A 12651-nucleotide genomic window follows, 5' to 3' on the forward strand; every position below is an offset into this window, starting at 1 on the left:
TATCAAAAAAAATCTAACAATATGCTTACAGTGTTTTGTGAGTGTGTGAACAGTGTCAGCTCAACAGTAAACAACCGACAACTTTTAGATTTTTACTTAATATTAAACTTTTTTTTCTTTAAATTAAGATTGTTATTATATTTTGTAGTTACAATTTAACCCTTCAATTTTTCTCATCAATGTTCCATAATAATACTCCATAACTCGGGATAAATGGCAAATCAACGTGATATTAGTCTAATTTATAAGAATACTTTTAAATCTCAACATAAATACATAATCTTCAAAACACTAAGAAATATTATATAATCTCTTACTTTTCACAATCCACCACTTGTTCTTTATTAGCAAGTTGATAAACAAGGGGATAACGATTTTATTTTTATTTTATTTTTTTGCCGTCCACATAGACTTAAAATCTTTTGAATACGTATTAAAGGATGTGAAAGTTGAGACAATATTATTAATAAACTCTTCTTCTCTAATTAATACATATATATTTGTTTTAATATTCTTAACTGATTGAATGATTTTTTCAAATTTGTATAATTTTATTATTATTCTTGACGGATTCATGTATCATGACCGAGTCTCTACTGGCATCGTTTATATATATATATATATATATATTGCACAAAACATGGCTGCTTTATAGTATAATCCAAGAAAACTGCCATAACGTACGTAGGTTTTGATATGATAAACAAAGCTTGTGGGAGGATTTTTTTTTTTTTTTGGTTGTATAGAGTTTTTAGAAGATTTATATACGTCTTGTTTATTCGGTGGAAAATAATTTTAAAAAAAATTATTTTTTAAATTTTCTTGTGTTTGTTTGTTTTTAAAAAAATTGATCACAAAAAACACTTTGTAGTCAAATAAAAATTTAGCTTGGTTTTCAGGAAAGTGTTTTCCTTTTATTTTGGACGGAAAACACTTTTAAAAAATTGTGAAAATTTTAGAAATATCATATTATTTGTTGATTATAACAAATTTGATCCTCAAACTTTTGATTGCTATATATTTTTTTATTATTTTTTTTTCAATTCCACCCCTTAAAATTCGATTTTTATATTAACTACGGTCCTCATTTTTATGATTGTTATTTGCTTTTCTCTTATTATTTTTTTATTTGAAATTTTTTATCTATCAAAATTGATCCTCATTCTTTTGTTTGTTACTTATTTTATTTGAAATAATTTATTGTAATTATTATTATTTTAATTTCATCATCTTTCAATTTTTTTATCTGTTATATTTTATCTCAATTATTTTGATTGTTATTTATTTTATTTGAGATAATTTATGAAATTAGATTTTTTTTCAATTTCATTCATATTCAACTTTTTAATTTATAAGATTTGTTCCTCATTATTTTAATAAGCTTGAAAAAAAATATTAATAAGTTATTTTCCATGACATAACCAAACACGAAAAAATGTTTTCTAACTTATTTTCCATGACATTACCAAACATCGAAAAATAATTTACTTTTCATGAATCCATTTTACAAGGAAACTATTTTCCAAAAAAAACTACTTTCCACAAACAAACAAGATGGTAGTTTGGGTTTTAATTTAGCTTAATAAACAAGAACACAAAATAATAAAGAAAAAAGAAAGGAAATGTAGGAAGGCTATTGCATATTTTCTGATAAAAAAAAAAAAAAAACATGGCGCCAACATCTCATCATTAGTTTATTTGAGAAGATGTCTAATGTATATCTGTTGGAGCCATAGTTTAAGATCTTTTTAAAGGTGGCTATAATCATGCGGACATGGGACATATATATATACATACAAATTTATCGGAGTAGACTAGCTTCTAAACTATGTAGCTTGCAAAATAAATTTATTACTTATTAGTTAAACATAAATTATAGGTAACATCTTAAGAAAAATACTTGAAATTAAAATAAACTCTCATACCAGGCACTCTATATAGTTTGTAAACGAAAATGATCCTAATATATACTTGATATAATAGAGCCGCGAGTCTCCTTGATTTTGTTTGAAAATTCATTCCGTGAATGCCTCCTAAAATCATCCAGATATCTCTTCTGGTTGCTTTTAGTGATGTGGGGAGGTTTAAAATTCTTCCAACCTCAAAGTTATCTAATTTGACTCTTCTCTTGGCATAAAGTTGTGCTTCATATCATAAATTACACAACCTGATTCGAAAATTCATTAAAATAAAAAAATATAACAAAAAATATTAAAATTTTACAAAAAAAGGTATACATCACACATTAAAACTTACTTAATTGTGCTATGATTTTTCCAGATTTGTCTCGCCACCCTTGAGTTTGTCTCATCCCACCAAAAAATTTTCTTGAAATTATTTTTTAAAAATAATTAGTTTTCAAATTTTTAAAACATATTTTATCCATTGAAAATTTTGATTACATACTAATCTTGAACTTTTTCCACCAAACCTCAACCACATGCTTTCATTTTGGATGATCTTTAAGCTAGATCTATTGAAAAAGAGGCGCCTCTAACGACGCTTTAATCGTCGATGTTATTGTTCCTGCAACTTTCAAATTTATGAACCTAAAAATAAAATAATTAACGCCAAGCTATATAAACACATTAACATTAATTTAATGTCATGTTTAAACAAAATCATGTTTTTTTACATGCTTAAATTCAACTTTCATTCCGCAATTAACTTGCCAGAATATGAATCCATAGCAGATGAGACTCTAGATCTACGACCAGTAGTCGATGAGCCAATATCGTTAAATGGTACATCAAGTGTCTCTTCATGATCGACATCTAAATAAACTAAAGGGTCAGGAACACTACTACTTGATGACGTAGTAACGCTCTGTTTTAACTCTATACTTTTTATCAGTATTAAAAAAATATAACTAAATAACTAAGAATATTCAATTAAAGTCTCAATCAATGGTTTATATTTTTTGTTTTAGTGCATCTATCCAGCACCTTCCCTGTACAGAACCCAACCTAATTTATATAAATCTTCTAATTTCAACGAGGCAGCTAAAATCAAGCAAACTAATCACCTTAATCATATATATATATATATATATATATATATATATATATATATATAAAACAATCACTTTAAATCTACATTCGTGCTATTGGAACTCAAATTCAGCAGGCACTAAAGAGGAGGAGGAAAGAATGAAGATTTAGCTGTTATAACATTATTAGATTTATCTACGGAATATTACATATTTTGGTGATGGATTCACCAATATAAAATCTTTTTATCTTTTAATTATTTTATTATGTCGGTATATATATAGCCAGAAAATGAGTAAGTGTGTTTTATTAAGATTTTTAGGGAAAAGAAAAACATTATGTAACTGATAAGAGTGTATTTGTCGTGGCGTGGAGTATATTTTAAGACATAGTCAAAGAACAACTTGTTCTCAATATGAGAAAAACCTAACTGATCGAGGATATTTCTATTGTTCGGAAAACATATGACATGCTTATGGATCAAACAAAAATCTTAATAAAAACACTTATTTAATGGCTTATTAAATTGAATTTATGCGAAGTAAGAGTTTATTATTATTATTATTATTATTATTATTATTATTATATATATATATATATATATATATATATATATATATATATATATATATATATAAAAGACAACAATATAAGATCAAAATAGAGGGCTACTACATCGACAAGTAGTAATGTCCTGACCCTTTAGTTTATTGAGATTTTAATTTAATATTCTTAGTTATTTAATTATATTTTTTTATACAGAAAAAAAATAAAAGCGTTACTGCATCTTCAAGTAGTGGTATATTCTGATTGTCCCTTGAGAATCTCCTATTAGAGAATAATATAAATAATATTTTGAGGTCTTACCTAATAGTTTAAGCTATTGGGTTGAGATGATTATTTGTCATGATATCAGAGCCTTGATGACCAAGTGATCACGAGTTCGAATCTCACCATCCTCATTTATTTGATAAAAATTAAGCACAAAGTAATGTGGATATATGCAACTTTCAAGCTCAAAGAGCTTTCACTTGAGGAGGTGTGTTAGAGAATAATATAAATCATATCTTAGAGCCTTACTTAATAATTTGTTCTTTCACATCTCTCCATGTCACTTTTGAAAGGATAACACACACATATAAAATAAAGAAAACAAAAGAATCAGATTGATATAAAAAGGAAACAAAACTTGTTAACTCACTGTTTTTCAACTTCCCTGGAGTTGAAGATATCAAGTAATATTTTCTTTGATGCTGCAGTTTGTGAAGACGTGTTTTTTGAAGATATTTTTAGTGGATTATTATCCTTGCGGGAAATAAAATATCAGATTGATATTGTATTAGGATTATTATTTTTAATTGACTAACATACAGAAGTAGTTCGAGAAGATGAAACATCTTGTTTTTTTATAGATTTTTATTTAAAAAAAACTTTAAATTAATATTTTATAGTATTATTTTGATTTTTTTAATGTATTAATGTTAAATATAAAAAAATAAAAAATATTATTTTAATATATTTCTAAATAAAAAAATATCTATAAAAAACACAATTTAAAGCTGGCGTGCTTAATGAATTGTTCTGAAACTTGGTGAGGGAGTCATTTATGAATTTAAAATGGCGTTGTATGAAGTTTTTTTAAAAAGAAAAAGTTAAAATGAATTCATTTTTTTTTTTTTAAATAAATTAGATTTTGACCGGCTGATGATTCTTAAAGTTAACTATGGTTTAACTATGGTTAAAATAAAACTAGTTCAACTATGGTCTGAATAAATTGTATCTAAACTAGAAGCTGAAGAGTCACCAAACGAACATTAAATGCCAAGTCGGTTTTAATTACTCTCACCAAGCGAATTGATATTTGAGTGTCACGACAACTGATTACCGGAAAAAATAAATAATTCACGGGACAAGCCACGTGTCACTCAAAACAGCCCTGGACAGCGAGCTACCAATCTCTGTCAGAGTTTGTTACGCACGTGGTGCAGCACCCGCTTCCCTGACCGGTCCCTATCCAGTAGAGAACTAATTTCTTTACCATAACAAGGAATCTTAAATCAACGGCCTAGATCTCATGCGGGGCAAGAAAGTTACTTTTGAATGGCTGATCTACTCCAACTCTCAAACTCCAAATCTCGCCCCACATCCATTATCCAATTACCAATGCACTATATTTAGATAATAATCACCCTTTCAAGATTAACTATAAAGTATTATTAAATGTCAAGACCAAAAAAAAAAAATAAAAAGAAGCTTCATGGTTATGTCATATTTACTTAATTTTGATGATAAATTCATATTTAGATGGTTAAATGTCTTGTTGACTAAATTGATCTTTTAAAAATAATTGAGATGACTATCATATTAATTAATTAATTAAATTGCAGTATAGTTTTATAACAATAGCATAAGATAAGATACAATTATGATGATAATTCAATTATTGATATAGACGATGATGATGATGGGTTACTAAACATTGCATGTTAGCATACAATAGTGGGACTAGGAGTGTGTGTGTGTGTTTTTTTTTTTTTGTTAATCATAGGTGTCCGGATTAATTTATACGCTCCTCAACTAATCCCCCGAGGTCCTGAAGTTAATGACCATATAAGTCTCTAGTTACCCCTAAATTTGTGGCACTCGAACTGGTGATCTTTGAAAAGTAAAGTCAGAGCCTAACCAATTAAGTTACATCCCTCAAAATTGACTAAGAGTGTGTTTGCTTTTACTGTAAAGTATTTTTCATTTCAAAAATATCAAATTAATATTTTTTTTAAGTGTTTTCAATGATTTTTATGTGCTGATGTTAGAAATAAATTAATAAAAACTAAAAAAATTATTTTAAAGCATTTTCAATTGAAAAATATTTTTACAAAAATAACTTGTATTATATTACCAAATACACATTAAATTAAAAAAATTATTATTGAAAAACAATAAATATGATGCGTGAAAGCATATAGAAGGTGAAGATATTTTAATACCAATATTGCAAATATAAAGCAAGTGAAGATCCTCTTTAAGATCTTCTGAAAAATCGAGACAAGTTGTAACATTAACTTAGGACTCATGTAGGACTTCTTTGTAAGTGACCAACCAAGTAAGTTCTTCGAGCTTTGGTGAGAGTTTTGAAAATTAATTCAAATTACAAAACTGATTAACAGAAATTAAGCCTCGTGGGAAATACATTGCAGCTGAAATTACAGATTATCCCCTCACAAATCATTGTTGATTTGTGAGAGGATAATCTTTTAATTTGATCGGAGCAATAATTTTTTTAAAATTTTTTAGTTTGATCCTTAAATTTTTTTTTTGTATAACTAGGCTTTTTTGACCTAAATTAACACTCAATTGCATGTTTTTTTAAGAAATGATTGAATTGAAAGTCAAAGAACTGAAGTGAAAAACACAAGTAAAATAGCTGGCGACTTTCAAATTTGTTTGAAAAGTACATTTGAGTCCTCTATCTTTTTTATCTTTTAGGTGACCAGTTTTTTTAATTTCAAATAAAATAATTTTGGTACTAAAATTTATTTTCATTATTTTTAGTTCTTTTTAGGTGAAAGGAGAGAGAAGAGATCATTGGATTCTGGCTTAAAGAGAGAAAGTTGTCGTTAGGATGATTTCAGCTACCAAAATGGTAGATTTTTGTTCCAAATGGTTCCATATGATGAGGGAAGTTCAAATTAAGTGTTTTTTTTTTTTTTACTTTAAAAATGCATAAAAAACAGGTTATGAGCTCAAGAAGATTTTTAGTTTTCAGGTTGATTTAGGGTTTTGAAGCGGTAAAAACCACCTATCCTGTTTTTTTGGCTACCATAATAGCTAAAATCTGAGAATTGCAGATGATGCATTATTTATATTTTTTAAGCTGAATTTGGGCACATCGTTTGCCTCATTAACTTACAAAAAGTAAGGCTCACGTGCGGGCGCTTTATTCATGGGTCAGACGCTTGACTTGGCCTCATTTTTTTTATATATATAGTTTTGATTTTTCAAAACTAAAGCTTTTTTATATGTTTTTTTTTTAAAAAAATTAAGTTTGTATTTTACTTCTTTGTGATTTGATTTCATTTATTTAGCTTTTTTTAAATAGATATTATTTTTTAATTATATTGGATGTGTTTAATTTTCAAAGAAGTTATTATGATTCATCTGTATTTTTTTATATTATATATATCAATTTTATTTTTAAAAATAAAAAAATATTTAATTTTTATAATATTTTTAATACATATAACCTTGTATAACATGTCTTTTTTATTTTACTCAATAAATTTTATGTTTGTATCGATTTCTATTACAAATTGATTTTAATAAATAAATTTATCATCACAACTAGGTAAATGACTTATATTGCGATATTAAATATATTGATTTATATTGTTTCTTATTTTTTTCTATTTTTTTTATCATTAATGATTTTTTTTAATTTCTTTACACAATGATTATTGATTTATTTAATTACATCAACACATAAGTTTTTAAATTTACATTTAGAAATGTTTTTATATAAAAAACGCGTTGAAAAATTCTACATTTTTAATTTTTTTTATCATATATTGGTGTTTTCAACTTTATCCTTATTCTTTAGATTTATGATTTTTTTCCTTGAACCTTTTATAAAAATTTTATTATTTTTAATTTCACTATTCAATCTAAATTTATAGTTTTTTTTTAGACCTCATTTTTTCTTATTTTTTTTGTTTTGTTAATGCTTTTATTCTTTTCAATTTAACTCTAAAACTGAAAACTTATTGTTGCTCTTTAATTTATTTCTTATTTTAATTTTAATTTTAATTTTTTAATTGTTATTTTTTATTTTTTTGTGTATTTTTTCATTTGATCCTTCAAAGTTTTATTATATAGGGATAGAGCTTCATAATTTTTTTTCATGTACAATATTTTTGATTTAATGACTTGGATCACGAGTTCTAAAAATTAACAAGGATTGATATTTTTTTTGTTTTATTTTTATTTTCACAATATTTTTTTAATTTTTTGTTGTTATTTCATTTTTTTTTATTATATTATCAAATTAATTAAGATTTAACTATTATTAATTTTATTATTTTTTTAAAACAAGCACTTCTCTTATTTTTTTTAAATATATAATGTTCTTAGTTATTTTAGATAAAAAAAAATTTAATTCCACCCGCGACGTTGTGGGTGCCACCAATCTAATTTTATAACTAAAAAAGAAACAAAAACTTCTTTATTCTTACACTCGTAGTTGTCATAAAAAACCAGTCTGTGTCCCCATCTCTTTCTCCCTCTCTTCTCTCTCTCTCTCTCTCTCTCTCTCCCTTCCTTGCTTTCTCTACTTAAAGAAGCAAGCATCATTTTTCTTTCTTGGCTTTCTTTTTCACAGTTAAGAGAAATAATTATTTGGTTTGGATTGGAGGAAAGCTCTATAAGTTGGCGATGGAGAGAGATTTTCTGGGTCTGGGTTCGAAAAACAATCCTGTTACTATCAAAGAAGAGGCCACCGATACTCCTCTTAAGGATTCTGGTATGCTAGCTTCTTTTCATCTCTCTTTTCATTGAGTTCTTTCTTCTTCCATCTGTTTCAGTTTTTTTTTCGTTACAATTCTAACCGACCGTATATTATGTATTGATTCTTTTATTCTAAATACTCACATGAAATTTATTATTTAAACTTTTCTTTTTGTTGAATATATTGTTTTTCTTGAGTTTACCCTGTTTGGTTGCTTGGAAACTGAGAAAAAGAAAATATATGTAGGTGTGTTAGTTTTCTACTACTGATCTAATGCTTCGTCTGTGCTTATATGTTGACTGTTGAGATGGGTTTTGCGTTTCTGTTTGTTTTTTTTTGGGAGAATTGTAAGCGAAGGTGAAATCAGAATTAACTTCATTTTTTTTTCCTGCTTGCTTTGCTTACTTTCTTTTATTTATTATTTCCGAGGAGCCAAACAAGGGTTAAAGCACATGGCTTTTCTTCCTTCAAGAAGAAACCTCGTGGGGAAAATAAGAAAAAGAATAAAAATTAAACGGCACAAGAAAGTTTAGGGCACATGGTACAAATATTTGAAGCCTATAATCACTTTAAAGGGGACCATGGGATGCTATGCAATAAAGTGCCTTAAACATTTACAACTGTTCAATATTTTCTTTTTTTTAACCTAGGACTCTTAAAGTCACAAGCGGTCAAGCTTTGTTTTTTAACGTAATATTATTTTGCCCTTTAACTTTTGGTGAATGCTAACGTGCACATGGGTGGTATGTTTTCGCTTGTGGGTCAGGCTAGATTGGTGTTTTTGTATTGCTTGTAGTTGGAGAATTGGTTGTTGAAACATGGCCTTTTCTTTTCTTTTCTTTTTTTTTGTTTAACTTTTGAAGCTTTGTTGTGTTGGATTAATAAAACGAAGAATAAGATATATTTTTTTTGGTAACATGAACATGAGCTGTTAATGTAATAAAATAAAGGGTCATCTGCCTTCAAAAAAGAGAAATTAAATACTTGGATGTCTTGAATGGTAGTGGATTACAGATAGAATGTGATTGAAATATGCCCTTATGAGGGGGAATTAAAAAATATATTTTTTTTTATATTTATAATTCAAAAATGTGCTTCTTCTGATAAGTAGTGATGGCCCAGGTTTCACCAACTTCTGTACTAAAATAATTACAAATGTAACATGGGGCACGAGCCCATGCCCTTGAGAAATTTGGAGGCTTTATTGTTTTTTACTACGAATCCAAGCTTCTGAGATCATCAGTTGTTCTTTTCAGTCTTTTTTGGAAGGTAACCAAATATCCATTAGATGCTTAATTATTGGTGTCAAAACATGGATCATTGTTCGTGTTTTTATCCTTTAGCATATGCATGTCTGTGTTGATTATTAGTGCAGGATTTTCTTTTCATCACAATTCCATAGCTGTACTGTATAAAAGTCTTGATAATGTGTTTCGACTTTGTCCACACATGATTTCTCAATGAATATATCAAGATTCTATTTTGCTATATTGCTTAGTTGAGCGAGCACTGTAATCTCCTGTTCTCCTTCAACAAACAGTAGTTGAGGATTTTTCATTTGATTCTTGGTTTTAAGTGCTTAAGATAAATTAAAAGATTGAACGGTCTTTACAAATTTATTTATTTATTATCAGATCAAATGTTAAGTTTAACTGGAGATAATAATCATGGACACAACTAATAGGACATCGTTGCCATTTTCTTTGGTGTTGCAGTGCCCATGAGAGGTTCAGGGATGCAGTGGTCTTTTTCAAACAAGGTTTCTGCCATTCCTCAATTCTTGTCGTTCAAGTCTTCCATGGAAGATAAACCAAGAAAGGCTGTTCATGATCCCATGGCATCATCATCCTCTGGCTATATGTCAATTTCAACTGCTGATGCTTTTGATTCTAACCAGAAATCATACTCTGCCTTGATTCAGGTTTCACGTTGATTCCCACTATGCAATCCTTTGTACTAATGTTTAGTTAAGCTGTGTGCCGCAATTTTATTTCACATGTGAAGGAAATGAAGATCAGCCTTGGACTAGAATCTTGAAAATTAGCCATGAGATACTATTTGCATATTGTTGAGTAAAATGAATATGAAGTGGGTGAACGTTTTAACCTTGCTTTTATTTTGTCTGTGTGCTAATTGTTTAACCATATCTTCTGCAAATTGTAGAAAAATATGGCTCTTGATAAACAAGCTGGAAACCATTATGCTATGACAACCTATGGTAAACAGCATTTCGATGCCTATTTTGCTAATCGCCCACAGGATATGAGGATGTTTCCAATCTCCAGCCAACAAAATCAAACAATCAACGTTTCTATGAGCTCCCCCATTCTGCAGTCCCTTTTTCCTCCCACTGGACACAGCATGATTACTTCTAATTCAATAGTCTCAAAACCTCTCGGAGGAGTTCCAGTCATAACCCCTGCTTCTGCTCTTCCTACCCCGAGTTCCGTCATTGGCACCACTGATCTTAGGTATCTAAAAGTCTATTTCTTGTTTTTACTTGCTGTTTTATTCAATAATCCCCTAAACATGGCTGGAATCGGCAAGTTAAACTTGAATCTGTTTTGTAGGGATGTTGCTAAATCCTCTGGAGCACCTGCCCAGTTGACCATATTCTACGCTGGTTCAGTGAGTGTTTATGATGATGTTTCTCCTGAGAAGGTATCTATTCACTTCAGTGCCTTTTAAACCTTGAAAGTTCATTTGTTTCAATGGAGGTGGAATGTTGTTATTATCTTTATTATTTTTAATTTCATTTATGATTCACTGTCTATCCAGGCACAGGCCATTATGCTTTTGGCTGGAAATGGTGGCTCTTCTGGGACTCAGAATAAGCCAATCTCCACGCCTCAAGCACAGGCACAAGCACCAATTCCTGGACCACCTGTAGGTGATATTTTTGTTGGGAACAAAATCAACACTACAGCTCCATGCTCAGGCATGCCAAGCCCTATTTCTGTGACCTCTAGTAGCACCAACGATTTAGCAATAGTTAAGCCAGTAGTAAATTTAGCACCTTCTGTTAAACATATAGAGCCCACCAAGCCAGCTAGTTCAGTAGGACCTACTTCTGCCACTCTAGTTCCAGCAGGTATGACATTGTTTGCTTCGTGTAATGCTTTACTTTTAACATCTGCGTTTCTTACAATTATTATGTTCATCATAATTTGATATTATTGTGATGAAATCACAATTCTCTTAGCAGTGGCTGTACCTCAGGCTCGTAAAGCATCGTTGGCTCGGTTTTTGGAGAAGCGCAAGGAAAGGTATGTTGCAGTGTCTTTAATTCATGGCAATAAAGTAGAAACATTCTTGAAATAGGCTTCCAACTCATTTGCAATATATTGATGCTCAAGACATGTTTTCTTCATGAATTTGCAATGTATTAACTCCTAAAAGCAGAAGAGCAAAACTTCAAGGATTTACTACCGAGTAAACTATTATTGACTCAGTTTCCAACAGATGTTAAAGGCTCCTTTTAATAAGAGAACTATTGGAAAAAGAAAATTCTTTTGATGGACTCGAAATCTCGAGGGTCGTCAAACCCCAAGGGGCAATATTAGCAGAAAAGATAAATTTGATAGAAAAGACGTGGTCATCGAGGATATCATGATGACAAAATGTGAAATCATGTGCTTGAGGAACTGATTTTAACTAATAGTATACTCATTTTCTCTTTACTTTTGTGCTACGTTGAGTTTCTCACGTCAAAATGGTATTGTGGGTGCATGCAGGGTGATGCAAACATCGCCCTATAATGGAAGCAAGAAGTCTCCCGAGGGTGGTGCCCATAGATTTGATGGTATGAGTTTATCTATGAGCACCTCTAGCTCTTTCCCTCTCCCAGCCAGCAATTAGCAGTAAAAGGAGGGGAGTCCAGCTGAAGGGATCGAAACAGATTCGAAAGTCTTTCATATAAGAAAGAGTGATCTTCTTCAACGTCTATTTTTTGTTATAAACTGTAAGCTCAATTCTTTCAAGGAGATAGATTTCATTACTTTAGATATATGGTTCTTATTATTAGTAGCAATTTGGTAAATTTTGTTTATGATCGGAATCTCTCAATCCGACAACACTCTAGACTACTTGTAACTTGTATTAGCTTCCACTACGCTGTAAAAGTAATCTTTCTCTTTGTGGAAGATATTTCTATTTCCATCT

General features: G+C 29.3%; 1 protein-coding gene across 4 annotated transcripts; it reads left to right on the top strand.

The window, feature by feature from the left end:
• The first annotated feature begins 8227 nt into the window (after window positions 1–8227).
• On the top strand, window positions 8228–12651 carry LOC18105565 (protein TIFY 6B). Of its 4 annotated transcripts, XM_024587041.2 has the most exons (8): window positions 8229–8505; window positions 9613–9759; window positions 10206–10411; window positions 10654–10961; window positions 11061–11151; window positions 11269–11581; window positions 11693–11756; window positions 12225–12651. In XM_024587041.2, the coding sequence occupies exons 3-8, from the start codon at window positions 10211–10213 to the stop codon at window positions 12346–12348; spliced, it is 1101 nt and encodes a 366-aa protein (XP_024442809.1). In that variant the 5' UTR covers window positions 8229–8505; window positions 9613–9759; window positions 10206–10210; the 3' UTR covers window positions 12349–12651. The 4 variants fall into 4 exon arrangements, with proteins under 4 accessions (XP_024442810.1, XP_024442809.1, XP_024442808.1 ...); XM_024587042.2 differs by lacking the exon at window positions 9613–9759 and having other exon boundaries at window positions 8228–8505; window positions 10750–10961; XM_024587040.2 differs by lacking the exon at window positions 9613–9759 and having other exon boundaries at window positions 8231–8505.

This window comes from Populus trichocarpa, chromosome 15 (assembly GCF_000002775.5).
Source record: "Populus trichocarpa isolate Nisqually-1 chromosome 15, P.trichocarpa_v4.1, whole genome shotgun sequence".
Classification (NCBI taxonomy): Eukaryota; Viridiplantae; Streptophyta; class Magnoliopsida; order Malpighiales; family Salicaceae; genus Populus; species Populus trichocarpa.

Coding starts and splice junctions, on each gene's coding strand:
- LOC18105565 (XM_024587040.2), top strand. CDS start 8,418: ATGGAGAGAGATTTTCTGGGTCTGGGTTCGAAAAACAATCCTGTTACT. Junction 8,506..10,205: donor TACTCCTCTTAAGGATTCTG/GTATGCTAGCTT, acceptor TTGGTGTTGCAG/TGCCCATGAGAGGTTCAGGG. Junction 11,582..11,692: donor TGCCACTCTAGTTCCAGCAG/GTATGACATTGT, acceptor CAATTCTCTTAG/CAGTGGCTGTACCTCAGGCT.